Source organism: Diplotaxodon limnothrissa, linkage group LG22 (assembly GCF_057381915.1).
Source record: "Diplotaxodon limnothrissa isolate DT_005_m linkage group LG22, D_limnothrissa_male_GT1.1, whole genome shotgun sequence".
NCBI classification, from domain to species: domain Eukaryota; kingdom Metazoa; phylum Chordata; class Actinopteri; order Cichliformes; family Cichlidae; genus Diplotaxodon; species Diplotaxodon limnothrissa.
The window spans coordinates 17256898-17274987 of NC_140616.1; the positions used below are offsets into that span (position 1 = coordinate 17256898).

The 18090-nt window shown below is 41.1% G+C and overlaps 3 protein-coding genes across 4 annotated transcripts in view; 1 reads left to right on the top strand and 2 right to left on the bottom strand.

The window, feature by feature from the left end:
* Positions 1–1539: 1539 nt before the first annotated feature.
* On the bottom strand, positions 1540–2876 carry fabp4a (fatty acid binding protein 4a). Its single transcript, XM_085346554.1, has 4 exons — positions 2726–2876; positions 2388–2563; positions 2182–2283; positions 1540–1810 (listed from the first exon to the last, which is right to left on the bottom strand). Exons 1-4 carry the CDS (start codon positions 2796–2798, stop codon positions 1757–1759), a joined length of 405 nt encoding a protein of 134 aa, XP_085202680.1. The 5' UTR covers positions 2799–2876; the 3' UTR covers positions 1540–1756.
* Positions 2877–4856: 1980 nt separating this feature from the next.
* mrpl53 (mitochondrial ribosomal protein L53) lies at positions 4857–8872 on the bottom strand. The gene is made up of 3 exons (XM_085346686.1): positions 8778–8872; positions 6430–6542; positions 4857–5059 (listed from the first exon to the last, which is right to left on the bottom strand). The coding sequence occupies exons 1-3, from the start codon at positions 8870–8872 to the stop codon at positions 4941–4943; spliced, it is 327 nt and encodes a 108-aa protein (XP_085202812.1). The 3' UTR covers positions 4857–4940.
* A 2328-nt stretch (positions 8873–11200) lies between these two features.
* The window catches only part of pag1 (phosphoprotein membrane anchor with glycosphingolipid microdomains 1), a 61494-nt gene continuing 54604 nt past the window's right edge, over positions 11201–18090 (top strand). For both annotated transcript variants that reach the window (XM_085346084.1, XM_085346085.1), the window contains exon 1: positions 11201–11417. The gene's annotated coding sequence lies outside the window, so the exon portion shown is untranslated. The remainder of the gene's footprint in view (positions 11418–18090) is intronic.

Genomic DNA, 18090 nt, shown 5'->3' on the forward strand with positions numbered 1-18090 from the left:
AATCCATCATTTGTAATTTGAAACTCCCCGTTAGGCCTTTGTTGCTTCTAGTTTTGAAGGTACGAGGCACATATTATCCTGTTTATGGTGCTTCCACCATATTTACAATAACCGTTGCAGCTAGCTGAAGCCCTACATGTTTCAGTGAAAACTTGCATTTTAAAAAATGAATTCATAAATTGAAAGAACCGGTTTAATTCAGTGGCGTGTTTGTGAAGGTTCTCAGTCATCCAGGTCATCGTAGTCTAAGGAGCTTGGAAAGAAAAGCGTCTGGACTTCTTTAAGTTGCTTGAAGACGTTTCACCTCTTATCCAAGAAGCTTCTTCAGTTCTAAGGTCAAATGGTGGAGAGTCCCAGATTTAAACCCAGTGGGAGTTTCCCCCCAAAAGCAAAAGGCATCAATTTCCTGACAAACTTGCTTGCTATCAAATGTCCAAAAACACAAACAAAAAGACTTGTACAGTGATCCGAGGGGCTTAAGAGGAAACCTGATGTCAATACAATGTAAGCTGTTTGATGAAGAGTTTCTTTTTTTTCTGTACTGAAAACAAGTTAAGTGTAAATTTGAACCTCAGACAATTCATTCAGACTCGTGCTGGATGCTGTTTTGCAGTTGCTCTGGTAGATTTATGCTTTCCTCTTTTTAAAAAAGGAAAACAATGTTTAAAAAAAGCTCTTAACACACCAACACAACTCCACTTGACCTTTGCTAGCTGTCCACTGTGATACTACCCTTCTCTTGGCAGTCTCCCAGAAGTTCAGACACTGTACGTCCTTGGCTGCTGTCAGTTCTATTGTCCAGGCTGAAGGGAACGAGAGCACTGGGCTGCAGTTCCACCTGGTTCAGCTGTTTTGACCATTAGAGCCAATCAGTTCTATCGTCTCCCTTTCCTGTCATGGGAAAGTGGCGGTCGGCTCTCGAACAATCTCCCCAACATACAAAAACTTGACAAGTGGCCAAAGGGTGGGAGCGCCTGTTGGGAAGACCCGTAATGTTTTGTGTTTTCCATGTACTCCATGTTCATGTACAGCTGCCAGTACATGTGCAACCTCCCAAAACGGAAAAGGGGCTTTAGTTCCCAACGGACCTCTCAATACTTCTAAAAATGAGTTCACATGCCTCAAAGAGTCCCTGCCAACACACATTATACATCATGAGAAAGGCAGGATTGCTTCCTGATTGAACTTTAAGTGGGGGTGGTATGTTCAAATCTTTGTTTTTCTCTTCAGAACTTAAGAAGAACAAAGAACTACATAAAGCGACACAGATTTAAGAAGCCACTGCATGTAGAATAACTGCTGTAATCACCATGAATGGGATCCCATTAAAGTCAGACTGCCAGATTAGGAGGCATGTTCCCATTAGAGCACTTTAAAAAAAAAATTATTAAGACATTCCTCAGCACGGCCCAGTGGATGAATGCTTTCAAGTAGGTCACAATTAAATCAAGATATTATCCAAAACGCACAAGGCGAACTCACTTGCTGACCAACATTTGACAAACTCAGAGGCACACACGACAGTTTTTTTCATTCATTTTTATTCAAGTCACCACAACAAGTCCAAATGAAACCAAATGCATCATGTTGGAGAACACAGGCACGGAAGAGTGATTTTTATCAACACAGCGAATAAGAAAAGCAGAGTACGCCGGTACTTTAGTTTGGTATTGCGCTCATTGAACTGAGCCTGTCATCCAGCAGTGCATCCAACAAGTGGGCTGAAAATTGAAAAAGAAGAGAAAAACTCCCTCCATCATGCCTCCTTTACGTATGTCCTCACTGCGATCACGTCTCCCATGATGCATTTCTGTGTGGAAAGGAGACGTCAGGTGATTAGAAGAAATCTGCATGTGCATCAACTCTGGCAAACATCAAGCAGAGCATACAATCATATAAGTAGTCACTGCCAGACTTATTTATTAAAAAAAATTTAATTATATAAATCTTCCTCAGGTATGTTGTGATGTTTTTATTTCCTGTAAAACTCCTCACTTTAAGACAAATACCTTTTTTCTTATCATCCTAACAGGATCATTGAGTATAAACAGTACATTTTAACACACATTAACATACTAAATCTACTATATAACATATAGAACAGGGGAAGTAAAATAACTTTACGCAGAACTTCTAAACAGATAGTTTGAGGATTTAAAAAAAAAAAAAAAAAAGTCACACCGCTATCAATTTCCCATCTGTGATCTCTCTCTCGATATTCGTTTCTTTGCCATCCCAGCTCTGTTTCTGCACAAGTTTGCCGTTCTCCAGAGTCACCACGGTCTGCAGGGCACAAAACAGACAAGTGGTCACGTCCAGCACAGATTAAATCAATGATCAATCATCTAAAAGTCAGGCTGTGTAAATGCTTGTTCTGTCTTTCTAACCCTGGTCTTTCTGTCGTCTGCGGTCGTCTCATCAAAAGGTTCGTTGAGTTTGAACTTGATTTCGGTGGTTTTGAAGGTGCTCTGAGACTTCAGGCATATAGTCCCTTCGTCGTCCATCGTCACTATTAAATTGGGCTTGGTCCGGTTGCCCACCTGCCGGGTTGCAAATCCCACACCTGCAGAGCGCGAGGTGTCAGGAAATGTGTCAGATGTAGAGACGCTTTTTAATTAAAACGTTAAAAAAAACTATTGTGAAAACTTGAGACAATAAAATTAATTACAATTAAGATTAAAATGTTTCCCCCCCTAAATTTAGCTCCAACCACAGACGTTCTTACCGATTGCTTTCATGTAGTCGTCAAAATTGTCGCTGGAAATCATCTTCCATGTTCCAACAAATTTCTCGACCATTTTGCAATCCTTGAAAATTTTTTCCTCTTTATCCTCAACAACAAAGTGTGCAGCGACTCTGGGTTCAGCACTCTTCCAGTGTGGGAGCAGAGTGTGGCCGTTTTAAAGGGACAGTCCTTTTTTTCAGCAACGCGATAGGAGCCAATCACAGCCTGCAACGTCATATAACGAATTGTTGAAATCCCTCCTCTTGTGAGTTTTTCCCTTTTCACCCACTTATTTATTTTAATCCGTGACATAGTCGTGGCAATAGTTTTATATTCTAAGCTACATGTGTATTTATCAAAATTAATCTTCAAACACGGTAATTTTATACAGAATAAACAATATTTTTCTTTGTTACAGTTTAATATCAAGTGTTTCTCTGGTTCCAGAGATGTCACTTTATATGGCGGGCCAAACAGGCCAAAAATGACATATTTGTTTTCAGCTTGGTTATGAGCCGTCATTCTGTAGTGATCTGCTGATAAGAAGCCATTCCTCTTAACAGGTGAAAAATTGCCCTACTAGTTTTAGGCTTAATCCCCCTTTCCCCCCTGCAGGCAGTATCCTTCAAGCTCAGGTCGTCTACCAGAGGCCTCGGAGTTTGAGGGTCCTGTGCAGTATCTTTGCTGTTCCTAGGACTGCGCTCTTCTGGACTGAGATCTAAGATGTTGTTCCTGGGATCTGCTGGAACAACACTTTTACTATGACAGTATCATGGTACAAATAACAGTAGCATGGTGGTTAACACTGCTCTCAACGCAAGAATCAGAATCAGAATCAGAATACTTTATTGATCCCTGGGGGAAATTATTTTTTGTTACAGTGCTCCATTTTAAACCAACATTAAGACAAGACAGACAATACGCTAACTAAGAATAGTACAATATATACATATATATACATACATACATACATAAGTCACTTATAAATAAATAGTTGGAAAAAAAGAAGGTCCTGAGTTCAAATCCATCACATCCTTCTTGCCCTGTGACAGCTGAGAAAGGCTCCAGCACAATAGTATTATTATTATTAGGCCTTTGTAGGTGAACATTAAGTCAAATTGAGTTTATTATTAGTTTGCTGACTGATTTCATTTTGAGGAAATACAAACAGGGGCTCTGTTGATATTGTGATGACCTTTACTTCAGTTAAATTCACTTTGGATCCTTGTCTTGTTAAAGACTGGCAAAACTGTAATGTGTAATTTCAACTACAGGCTTGAATGTGATTAGAAAAAATCAGTGACTGACTGGTTTTTTCACACCCAGTGACCTATTTAAGGTAATTGCAGCAACCAGCTGGTCCCTGATCATGCTGCACCTCTGCTTACTGATTACCAGGCAACTGCATAGGTTTCCTGGTCGGAGGCAGCCTGTCTTGAAACAACTAGACAGCAAGGGACGCCGCGAGGTCGGAGACCCGGTCCTCATCTTCGAAGCAACAATTTCAAAGGCAACGAGATCGACACAGTTGCACACAGTCACAATAAATTTGGTCTCCTACCATCATTTTGCTTGTCAGTTAAAGAAAAGTCATTTGAAGTCATTTATGTTACAGTTCTTTTCAGGAAACCTGCCAAAAAATAAGTGTGTGGATGCAATAATGATCCATTAATAAAACATTAAGTCACAGATGGTAACGGGACAGAGGTTGACTATGTGAGAGGGTGGGATTTCACTTATCTGTGACTGGGTGAAAGGCTTTTTTCTCCTTTTCAGATGGGCTGGATGTAAAACTCTGTGCCAAATTACAGCTTTGCTGTGTCAAAGGTTGGAGCTTGCATGACGCTCTCTCAAACACTGGAATGGTCTCCTTTATCAGGAAAATGACACATTATGCAAGGACACACCGTGACCCCGTACTGATCGCAGCACCTTTTTTTTTTTTAGCAGTTAAAGCATTTTAATTGATCCGGCGAATGTTGTTGGGAAATAACCCAGCTGAGAGAAACTATTTGGCCAAGTGACAAAAACGATACAGTTCTCTTTATTTTTTACTGTTTAGTTAAAAGGGCACAAAAGAATTTGACTATTAAATATTTAACCAACACAACATTTTAGATTAAAGCCAGTCAACACCATGTGTATGAAATGGAATAGTTTTACTGTACATGTTCAACAATATTCACAGATAAATACACATCTGCCAAGCTCATGATTATTTCTTCTCTCCAACTTTTGCCTGCGGGTCCTTGGCGACGCAGCGGGATTGAAAAGCACTCAGCATCTCACTGCTGGTCAAATTTGCTCCCTTCATCAGCAGCTTCTCTCCGTCTACTGCGGAAAAGAAGGACAAAAACACAATGAGATGACTCATAAGAACAACATGCTTAAGGAGTACAGAAAGGAAATGTTCAAAAGTTCACTCTGCACAAAAGTCAAGTAAGACACGCTGCGGCTCTGCTGACCTGTGGCAGACATCTCCAGCTTTGTAAAAGCCTGACTCACTGCGTGAGTGATGCTAATTGTATGAAATTCCAAGACTGGGTCATATGTTTCTGAGTGTATGAACTGCACATATGCACCATTTCCAGGACTTTATCCTATTTTTGAGTTTTTAGATTTTTTTTTTTATCATCTTTGGCTCCCGTGACATATCTGGAATGGGCTTTTTAAAAACATAACCAGAAAAAGAGAAAATTAAAACAGGTTACGACTGTCTTGAGTCAAAGGTTAAAGTGAACGTCTTAGTTGCCTTATCATTGTTGTGCCTGGAGGTGATTGTAGTTATGATTTGGTGCTCCAGAGTGATGGATGCATCAGGGTAAGAAGACAGATGGATGAAGTGATGCCTAGTGTAAAACTCTGTGCGGGCGGCGTTATGATCAGGGATTACTTCAGCTGGTCAGGTTGACGTTAGGCAACAATTTCTGACCACAAACCGAGATCAGCTGACATCTCTGAAAAAACTGAATGGCCAAATTTTTCTATGAAAAAAAATCTTCCCTGACAGGGAAGATGCATAAGATGGAGCCACCAGGCTCAAACTGTGAGAGAGTGGTGGAGACAGTATGAATTGGACACCACCTTAACCCCACATTGAGAAAGACTTTATGCACAAATACAAGTTCTTGACGGAAAATGAACACACCTGTATAAAATGACATATTCTGTCTTAGCAGCAGGTTACAAAAGTCAGACAGCTACTTTTGTAGGCATTATTAACATTTCATAAGTGCTAGACGAGCCAGTTATGAAACTACACATCACTTCAGACAGCTGAGGGAACGACGGCAACGATCTCATCCAAAATAACTCCACCCATGAGAACACTCCCATGAAGTCTTGAATTGTAATGATATGAGCATGTAACTGGACCTCATACTGACAGCTCAACAACCGTCTCCAGATTGATCTCCTTAAGTTCTCGTGAAATAACAAGTTAGCAGGCCTCCCCACCTATAAAACTACATAAATCACATTTTATTCCTCTTCAACAAGTGAAAATAGTGGACTGTGTATAAAAATACCTGTAATTTCTACAGAGTTAATGCAATCATTTTGTTAAACCCCTCGAGTGACATCTTGATTGTTTAATTTAAAATCCACTGTGGTGGAGTACTAAGATAAAACTAGAGAAAAAAAAACAACTCATGGACCAAACTCTGCCTCCCCCACTCATTCTAATGTGCTCACGTCATACTTACCATAAGTGATATCCACTACGGGCTCAGACTTGTCATGTTTCACCACTGGTATCACCTCACAGTTCATGTTGGTAGCTCTGGCCTTCTCTGAACCCACTAAGGTCAGAAACTCCCTGTGGGACAGGAAAAAGAAAAGCTTTTTTAGATTTACCTTATAACGCATTAAAGTGACTAAGTACATTTCTTATCCGGTTGTTCAGTGATGACGCGACGAATCCTACTTCCGGGTCTAAAGTAGTCTGCGTTTAATATGGCTTTTGTGTTGTTAACATGTTTAATGTTTTGTACTTTCTCTTATTTGATCTCAAAAAGCTCCTAAAACAGTCAGTGATCACTGTTGACCTCCCTTGGCTTTTATTACCGCTAATCATTTATTTAAGCTCAGTTTTTAAAACCTTAGGATGTAACTACAGCCCAGCCCATGCAGCAGTATATGAATGACTAACCTCGTATTGTGGATGGATTATCTCAGTTGTTCTCCTGGCTGAAGTTTGGTCCTTTTACAGCATCCTGCCATGCGATTACATTTGTTCCTGACCACCGAGAACACTCACGGTAACTTTTATCGAGTGGAAAAACAGTTAGCTTGTTTATATTATGATAACATAGCTGTGTCGCTAGCGGTCACGTAGCACATCATTATATACCAGCTAGCCCAACTTCAGTAACCCTACAAACGTCACTGCTGTTTAGTTTTCTGTCTTCATTTATGCTGGAAGTGATAGCAGAGCTGTACGTTTTAATTTGTTTCCAAAACCCCGCAGTCAGGACATGCTATATTGTATTTAGATAGAAGCTAGCGAGCTAACTCCCTGCTAACTTCTAACTCCGTTAAATGTCATAAATTCCGTTTTCATGGATGCCTGGGTGTTAAACTCAATTGTTACACCTGGTAGAGCAGAACGCTGATCATTTTATTAAAGATGAAAGACTTTAGACAGTTTTTCAACTCTCAGTAATGCCACAGTGATCGTTTGATATATGGACCTGCAGCGGAGTTTAGGTCCAGACACGGCTAGTGACGTCAGACTGAACAACCCTCGAGATGCTGTAGTAGATGTGAGTATTTCCACAGTGGGGACATCGAGTATGACACACTTAGCTCCATTGCACTGATTTTACAGCAGTAATCACTAGTTACTCTACAGATTCAAAGTAAAGTTGACACCAAACCGGCAATCTGCTTTGAAGTTAGACGAAATAGGCTTGAAATCTACACATTAAAATAGTGTTTAAACATCAGTAATATAGATTTCCCTTTAGCTTTGACATTTTGTGTATTTTCTCAAAATATTTGTGAACCGTTGATTTAGGCAGTAATGTACACTCTAAGGCCACTTTAATAGTTACACCTCTTCAAATGCTTGTTAACACAAGTATCTAAACTGGGTGTGTAGACAAGTGGTCAAGACGGCCTGATGAAGTTCAAACCAAGCATCAACCGAGTGACTTTGAGCATGGCATGGTTATTGGTGCCAGACAAGCTGGTCTGAGTACTTCGCAAACTGCTGATCTGCTGGGAATTTCCCGCACAACCATCTCTGGGAGAAAATATCCAGCCGCAGTCATCTGGGTTAAAATGCCTTTTTGAGGTCATAGATCAGAATAGAATGGTAACACTGCTTCAAGCTAACAGGTAGTCAAGAGTAAATGAAACAACCACTCATTACCACCATGCAGATGCAGAAGAGCATGTCTGAACACAGTGTGTCAAAGCTTGAAGTCGGTGGGACTTTGGCAGCAGAAGACCGCTCTGGGATTCAAGTTAGCTAACAACAGGAAACTGAGGCTAATATTCACACAGCAGGTTGGGAAAACATTGCATGCTCTGAATTTCTCAATTTCTGCAGTGACATTTGCACAGTATAAACACAGAGAAACATAAAAACACACGGAAACGTGGAAAATCACTACCCAATAATAAAGTGGCCGGTGTATAATGACCGTATAATGTCATGTGCAATCTAGATAACAAAACAAACGTAAGTGCTGAGATTACTTCAAGCAAAACTTACTTTTAAACCTTCCATTAAAAGAGTTTAGACGAGACTTCGTGCAGCATGTCATATAGTGTTGCTATGAATTTACGGAGGGTTTCTTCAACTAACATTAACCAAATGTTGAATGTTTTAAGGGTGTCTTTACTAAGCATGAAAGCCAGCATAACCACAGTCTATTCCGACAAGCATCAACGAGCTATACGCTACATAAAACATGAAATGACGTTGCGGTTGGCGGCTGCTGGCTGTCGCCAACAGCCTTATTGTCAAATTACGACCGTTACCCGCCTTTCAGGCACACTGAACGGCTCTCCGACACAACAGCAGCGTCAAACGCGCCTTTCTTACCGTGTGGACCGGACATTGGACTCGAACGGACAAAACTGAACGGTTATTTTCTTCACAGCCTTCAATACCACGGTCGCTTTGCTGGGAGCCGCCATGTTTTCGATTTAATGACCTCTAACCTCGCCAGAATGGGGTTTCTCACATGGGCCACGAGAGGGCGCCACAGGATTAAGGATTCCAGTAGCTGCCTCACTAACAGGTCCATACAAAGGTAATTATTATTCAACACGACATGGAGCTGTTACTTTATAAAGAATGGGAGGTGATCATGATTTTTTTTAGCTTCATAGTTATTAAAGCAGGTGTTTTCCTATCTTTGCAGTCTTCTGCTACAGATCAAAAAATCATTCATAAGATCATTTATAAGCAAAGCAGGGACACACCAACAAATGTTTTCCCCTCTAGGATATTATGCATTAACTTGTGAAGTTATGCATTGTCTACTTAGTTAGGCACTGTCTGTTTAATATCAGCGTTTCCTGTGACTTGACAGAGTAAATTATTGGTGTAATATTGCTGTAGTACTCCCAGTGATAGCTTCACCAGTGGAAGCAGTTCACTGATAACAATACAAGTTGCGACACGGCTTTTATACAAAAAAGTGACTGTTATGTAAACACCAACATCCCCAATCAAAGTGACAAATTCAGAGGAAAAGTGACTGGGGCACCTTCAGGCGTGCAATCATCAGGACGTTGGAGAAGGGGGTCTGTGAGGAAATAATTCAATAAAGGAGGTGCTCCTGTTCAAATAGACAATCTAACACTTTTTTTTTTTTTGGCACATTTTGGGCGTGACCCCTTTAATACTTCTCAAGAGTAATACTTAAAAATATTTTTGGGGATCAGATACATTCCTCTCATTGAACAGTTTGTTTTCCTGTGACTTAAAAAAGAAGAAGAAGAAGAAACCTTGCACATACTAATTACCTCATCTAAACTTTATCAAGGCCTTTCTTGACCTCTGCTCGCTGCAGCCGGTTATTTATAGACACCCCTGGTGTCAGGGCCTGAGCAGAACAAATGTGTTGTTCTCAGATCAGTACGCCAGAGTGTGTGCTGTTTATCCCAGCTCTAACACGCCTCAAGTCTCTTTCCTGTGAGCGACAGCCTGACCCAGCCTGTGACAGTCAGCAGAGGCACGAGGGCTCTAAATTTAAACATTAAGGCTACCGAGAGGCCGAAGCATTTCCTATACACCTCCCACCACACACGCGCGCACCCATGCACACACTCACACACAATAAGTATTTGTCGGAGGCTTACTGTAAGAAAGTTGGGGAGAGGGCGGTCAGAAACAATAAATGCTCCAGGGGATGTTGACCTCAGAAAGAAAAGGGTATTGTCTTGATGTTGGAGTTCATCTATGAAGGCCTCAGCCTAAACACAATATGAACTTATGAGATGGTCCCCCTGGGAAGCTGTGGTGTTTAACATGAGCTGCCATGTTCTTCTTTGCCACAAGGCTCCATCATTGCTGTTTCTGCAACATGTCGAAAGAAATTCATGCTCTGGTGCCAAAACCCTGTTTTGAATTGTTGTTTCCTCCTTGAGAATGACACCCAAGTTAGGTATGAGTGTAAACCAAAGAGGCTGTAGTATGAAAGAATGAATCAGAAGTGACTGTAACAGCCTCCAAATGAATGGCTGATGGGTAATAGAGATGAATTCACTTCTGAGGAAAGGTGGAGGATTGTGGCAAAGGGCCCCACCACTGAGAGGAATCACAAGGGCGTATCTGTAACACAGAATCATCGTACTGCTGACAAAATGGAAAGAAATCAAACACACTGAGTGCTCTTACTCATTAGTGAGTGCTCCCTGTTTCAATGCCTCTCTGTAAACCTATTAAATATAAATTAAGCACAAAAACTCATAAATCAGTAAATAACAAAAAACGATTCCTGCTGAGTTCCTTCCAGCAAACTGTGCAAAGTACAAAGCTACAAGTATGAGAGAGTATTGCACTACAGCCTGGAACTGTTACACTGTTCAGTGCATTGCATGTAATGGTCTGGATTGAACTAATTATGGTAATTAGTTATAATGTTTTAGGCATCGTAAAAAATAAATGATACCTAATTTGTGGGTTTTCTTCACCGTGAGAGAGATTTAATAAACCTCACACACAGTTACTTCACTTCTGAACACTCAAAAATGTCCACATAGCAGCCAGGTAAAGGATCCAAATTGACTACACATCCCATAATCCCTCTTAAAGCTTATATTTGAATTAAATGAACAGGGTTCAGTGCCCTGCAGAAGAAGTGACTCTGCTGCACATCTTCGCAAGCTACTGGGAGACGGTCAAGGCCACTCATAGGAATGGCCGACTACATTTCCCGTGAAGCCCTGCGGGGGCAGCTCTCTGGCACTCCTCCTCCGCCGCCTCCTCCTCACAGCAGCGTCCTGGCTGGCTGGAACGGCGAAGCAGACTGAAGTGAGCGTCCTGAAATGCGCGCAGGCTGAAGGACGAGCCGCATCGCTCCGTGTGCGGACACCGATCACTCTCACACCGGCTTCATGCAGCGCGTGGACGGCGTGGACAGAGGTTAAGAGCTCAGCGGGAAAAGCCAGGCGCACTTTTCTATTCAGAGCGGCCGCTGAATGCTGGGTTTTTTAGACTGTCTTCTCAGCTCCGGTGAGTGCATCTTCACATCTGTGTGTAGAAGTTGTGTTTTTATTCGTTGTTGTTGTTTTTTTAATATGTAGTCGGTATATCCAGTGTTATGCCTCTCTTTGTGAGTGACTGTCTGTGTGTGGACGGCTGCATTGGGAAACTTCACGCACAGGCTGAGTGTACTGAGAGTTGTCACTGCGGCAGGCAGAGAGGCAGCCTCGGTGTTCGCAGTGAAACCAAATTTAAGAAGCGGTGACAGTCACGCTGAGACAAGGACTTGTTGCCCTCCGCTGAGCGTTTCGTCTTTCCTGCTGATTTCCAAGAGTGGCGAGCTGTCTGTGTCTTAAATCTCGTTTTTTCCCCTGCACACTTTGTGTACGGTTTAGGGCTGCTGCAGTACATCGAGCTTTAAAATGAAAAACAGTGCATGCGCTTTAAAGGATGCAACCTCCCGCATAACATCTATTGCTTAAGTTTTGCACGAGCTCATAGCTTATGATGTTTTTAGGAAATTCCTGGTGATTCTTTTAAGGATCACGAGATCATTATCTGTTTTTTTTAAAGATGCATATTAACTTTACCATACACACGGATATGGTTATGTGCGTGGATGTTGAGCTCTGTGGATCCCCCCCACCGCTCCTCCTCATTGACACTAACAAGTATGGGCCGTCTTTCCTCCCTCTTCATAGCTCCAAGCAGCCATGCATGCCCTACTGCATGCACATGCATATACAGCAAGTTGCAGATGAACCTCAGACAGCTTTCCCTCCCTGTAATCGTGAATACGAATTTTCCCTCAGCTCACCTGCCGGATAAATAAACACCCCCCTTTTCACTCTCTGTCACTTCTCCCAGATTTGCCCCCCAAGTCTCCCCCTCTCCTGCACACGTTGGCACACACACTCACACAGGCAAACAGAGCCAAATGCCACCCAAAAAAACACCCCCATCCTCCCTCCGTCTGTGCTCAGTTGAATACGATATGTTGGCAGACCATTCACCCTGCAGCGGTCTGGCTTTTCACAGAAGTTGACATTCACTTCACTTCAGCAAACACAGTTTGTGCTTTGTTTCAGCTTCTCTCTGAGTTCCGCCTGTCACGTGCTAAACATTAACAAATTTGTTTTTTTGTGTTTTTGGTTTTTTTGTCCTCCTTTTCCTCTTTCCTGTGACATCACTTGATAAGAGCCCTATGGATGAATTCCCACCTCTGTGACAAAACTGATCCTTAATTTGTTTATTTGTTTTCCATACAGCAACAATGACTGCCATTCAGGCCTTTAAGCCTTTATGGAAATCAGAGGATTGGGAACGATGCTTTAAAAACGTTGAAATGCTCAGCCTGATGAGGTACGATCATGTAATATTATGTTTATAGAAAGTAGCTGGCGGGCATTTGCAGCTTATAACATGCACATGTCAGACGGGTCAGAGCGGGATGTCTGCGTATGATTAAATCTCTGTCACTGTAAAAGCAACTGTGTTGGGCGAATGGGAGGGCAAGCTGAATGCTTTGTGACACTTTTAACTCTAGAGTATTCATAGCCTTGCTGCTAATGCTGGAATTTGAATGGAGATGAGGGGCTGGGTATGTGCAGCTGTTGTATGGAAGAAGGGAAATGAGTGAGTGTTCTCGAAAGAGTTGCAAGGTTTGGAAATTTTTCGGCCTGGTGCTTTTACTCTATAACGCAAGAATCCAACAGGTTTCCACACAAGTTCTTTGTCATTTTTAAGCAATTTTGAACCTTTTATTGCTTCTTTTTCTTACTGGTTGGCTCAGCAACATCGCAATAGTCAACTACACTGTGCTTTGTCACCTCCTAGCTCACAAGTTAGTCTAGTGGTTTGGATACAGGCTTATAAATGATACCTGTTAAGCAGGTGCTTCCAGGAAATAGAAATAAATGCACGGTAAAACTGTGACTTCAAGTTGTAACACATGTTAGTAAAATGACTTTGTAGAAAGTCATTTGCATCAGAAAATGGTTCTGTATTCTAGAGGGGTGGAGGCTGAGCAGCTGCAGGCGGGTCGGCGCTCATTAAAACTGGCCATAATGTGTATGGTCTGATAGAGAGCCCAGTGATGCTGCTGCTGCCCCGGGCCTGAAGGTCCTCCTGCTGAAAGGATAAAGCATAATCACTCTCTGTCTGATTGCTGCGCGACTATTGTTTCATCATAGGCTGTCAAGATGTCGTTTAGCAGACTACACACATTTCACAGTCAGTTAGGCTTTAACAAGCAAGGACATCAGCCCCATCATTGGTAGGCAAACAGTGGAGCGTTTGGATGTGCACCTCAGATTTTACAATTACCCTGCATTTGCCCTGAGGGGAAAAAAATATTCAGGCTTGAGTCTGGAGGAAGTGCGTGTTGCTGTGTGCGAGTGTTTTTGTTTAATGTCAAGCTTGCTTTGAATTGAGTAGTTTCTGCTCTTATGAAAATGGAAAATGCTATTATGTGGTGTTGTTGCAAAGAGCATTTCTTTCCATCATTGATCTGGAACGGAGAAATGGAAGAGCTAAATGTAATTATTGTCCCTCTCCACGCAGTTTCTGCTGTACTGGTCTGCAGGAGATAAAAGCAACGTGAAAGATTAGAACAGCTGTGTCCACTTTTTAGCTGCCCACCCTCACAGCCATGTCAGAGGGACTTCGGAAATTTGTTTCAAACAACTCTGTCAGCTGTGGTTTAATATTAACATACTTTTCAATCCAGTGCTTTCAGCTACTTCTGTATCTATTAGCTATTACTGTCCGGCTGAACCTGTTTAACCACTACATGTAGCTAAAAAATGCATTCTTACAGTTAGCTAGCACTGCTAATCCACTGTTAGCTAATAATTTAACTGCTAGTCATACTTTTAGCTAAATAATTTGTAATTTATTTTATTTATAATTTTTGCTTGACACTGTTCTCTAACTGTTTATCCATCATCTTTGGCTAATCTTTACTCGCAACTTCAGTTGTTACCCAACAGATAAACCGCTAGCTGTATTTTATTACACATCTTACCCATATTTATTAATAATTTAGGTTGCTACATGAGTTTGCGGTACTTGGGCAACATCTCATTTCTCTTTTTTTTTTGCGAGGAAAATGAAAAAAAGGTGCAGCAGAAACATAAGCAAACATACATGGAAATACATGGCAGAGAATCTACGGTTCTAACGAGCTTGAAAGTCAACATTTCGTATGACCGCCTTTATTCTTCAACGCAGCCTGAACTCTCCTAGACAAGCATTCTTGTAATTTCTTGAAATAGTCTTCAGGAGTGTCCAGTCTCCTTGAAGGACATTCAAATCCCACACTGCTGCAGCATTGTTGAATCCGGGTTTTGGGGAGGCCAATCCATGACGTTGATTTTCGAATTTTTATTCCTCGGTGGATCAAAAACTGATGGTACTTTTCTATATTTATCATTTCATCAATTTTGAGAAACTTTCCAAAACCAGTAGCTGAAATGCAACCCTAAACCATGAACGAGCCTTCACTGTGTTCTACAGATAGCTGTACATACATATTGTACCAAAATAGTAAAATCTGGATTCATCACTCCATAAGAAAATTATCACTGATTTTCAGCCCAGCTCTTTTGTAATTTGGGATACCTCAGCCTTGTCTCCCGGTTTTCTTTCCTTCAGAATGGCTTCTGTCAGCCACCCTTCCACTGAGACCACTTCTGATGACGTTTCAGTGATCAGTAGATGGAAGTACAAATGTATTTTTCAGGTCCAGTGTCACAGTTTTTCTGGGGTTTTCTCTTTCTTTTTCTTATGGACATAACTTTCAGATACTTTTCATCAGCTGTTGAAAGATTTTTAGGCCCAGCACTTCTTTTATCCTCTATTTGTCCAATGCCCTCAGATTTTTTTTAAGGATACAGTGCACACCATGCTGAGAAATACCAAATTTGAGCTTTGGGAATCACCTTCTTAGTGCAAAAATAGTATTTTATTTCAAGTCAAATTGTGTTATCACTGGCATTTTTGCAGATTCAAATAAAGGAAATAGAACAAATGATATTTTTGAATGCACTATTAGTAATAAAATGCTTTAAGTTAAATTTTTAAATTGGTTATTTCTTGTCTCTTATTGTCTCTAAGTGCAATAATCCTTTCTGTCATCGTTGTATTTTTACTCAGTTGTATATAGTATTTGTATTTGTATTCTATTTTTATCTTATTGTCTATTTATTTTATTCTACTGTATATAGTATTTTATTTTATTCTATTCTGTACAGTTGTGTACTGTATTTATTCTTATTGTATTCTAATTTTTGCCTCATAACTTTTGCACTGTCCACTCCTGCTGTGACAAAACAAATTTCCCACGTGTGGGACTAATAAAGGTTATCTTATCTTATCTTATCTTATCTTATCTTATCTTATGTAGACACAACACTGCTTTATTCCTTGACTTAGGTGCCTTTTTATGTTTGAATGACTCATAGATCTCTGTTAAGTCACATAACAACCAAAACAAACACTATTACACACTATTAGCTAATAATTTCAACAGTTATCCGTAGTTTTATTGAGCTATTGCAAGTATTTGTTGAATTTTGTTTGTAAAACCTTTGACGGTCAGCTGTGTAGACATCACAACATCACAGAAGTGGCTTTTATTTGAACTCCACATGTTCAACATGTGAATATTTTCACACGAATAGAAAAACAGAACTTGCCATGTCGCAGGTTGGTTGTTTTGGGGTTTTTTTTCTTCCATTTCTCAGCCAAAAGTTAGCTACAGCTACAGAAGGTGTGGCTTTTTAGAAATTTTTCTTGAGTTTTTCTTTGAGGAAGAGGAAACGCACACAAGAGCCGCTCATGTGGTCAACACATTCTGGTTGAGGGAAGCCGCTGTGGCCTGAGAACGTACTAGCAAAAACTGTCAAGTACACGCCCATGTCCGGAGCTTGGTGGGCAGATCTGATATAATTAGGTTTCCATTCCACCTTTTCTGGAACTGTGTGCCTTTGATTCAGTGCTGCACGCATCTCACACCTTAATCTGTAATTTGACTATGTGAGGCCTGTCATTTCTCAAATGAAGAGAGGTGTTCATGGAGAAAAGACCATTGCCGTTGTGGTTGTTCACCCTGGTCAAATTAGTCGCTGAAAATGTATCGGGTCCACTCCTTGTAAAGATTAGGAGGCTCATGGTGAGAAATGGGACAGATCCGGACAGAGAATGAAGACAGAATCGAGAAACTGGAGGGAAAAAAACCTATTAGACGGAGACTTTGACAGATGAGGTGAATAAAAAACGAGAGAGCAATTCTAATAATAAAAAGAGGATATTGATCTACGGTGCGTGAGTCTGGTTATCACTCATGCTCCTCTACGTCTCCTAAACACTGCTGACCCTTGCAAGAATTGAATTTGTTTCCTACAATGTCAGGGGGACTTGCTGAGCATATTTTTTGTTATAAAGAAACACAAGTACACAGTTTCCAAGACAGTCTATGGATGTTTAGCAGGTGTTGCTCAGAAATTCTCACCACCAAACCACGTACCTAAAGAAAGCAGACAGGTGTTAAAATTTAAAAGTCTTGTTTCACATCTCAGTAAGACCAGGAAATGCTTGTAGCGAGACATTTAAAGCAGGGAAAGCACCGAATGTTCTGGTAATCTAAAATGTTGAACCATGATGAGCGCCATCACCTGGGGTTAGAAAAACCTGCAGATTTGGACCAATTTATCACCCATTAAGACTAGCTGGTAGATGTTTGCCAGCCTCATCTGTATTAACTGTGACTGCAGAATAGAATATAGTGGCGTGGCTTAGAAAACTTGTTGCATTTCTTCCATCACCTTGTATGTTTCTGTGAAAGTGAGTTCTAGAAAGAAGCAAAATATTTGGAGATACGTAGCCTCTGAGCTCATTAGGTAAGCATACCAAACGTAGGTGTGTGTGTGTGTATGTGTGTGTTTGCAACCTAGTATGTCACTCATTGCTGGAGCTAGACTTGTTTGTCCTGACATACAGTATTTGGAATCCAGCCTGATCATGCCCAGAGATACTCACTCTAAGCAGCCAAATCACAGCGGGAACACTCACTCTCGACTCACAACAGACATACAGAACATGAATGTGTTCAAGTGCACACACATGTATGAACCCGTTTACAGTACACGGGTACACATGCAGAATTTAGATATACTCCCTCCTATGTTTCACACACACTTGACAATGCACCGGTTTCCACTTAGACACATACTATTTATCTCTTTCATGCGCAAAGAAACACATGCTGCTATCAAATCACACTGGCCCTCAGCAATTTTCTCAAAGATAACAGGGCGCTTCAGCTTGCGCTAGACTATTCTGCTGCTCTGTGTTTGTGTTGTGCACCAAGTCTCTTTCCTGTAGTGCGAAAATGAAAAGGCTTTAAAAAACAACCCACTAAACCTAACTCACCTCTGGGCTACAGAAGACAGAGAGTGTTGTGTGTTAATGGCAAGTAAACACTGTGGATGCAATTAATTGAGATTGCCTAAGAGGAAAGTCTAATGGGAAATCAGAGTCCCACTTCTCAAGAATTGTGGGTAGCGCATTGTTATGCATTCGCCCCCTGTTGTTAGAGTGTGAATTTGACAAGACTGGTTCTCTGTGGTTGGTGTGTGTGTGTGTGTGTGCTGTGTTTTGTGACAGGTTCAGATGTATTGAAGAGAGGTCTTCCAATTTAACT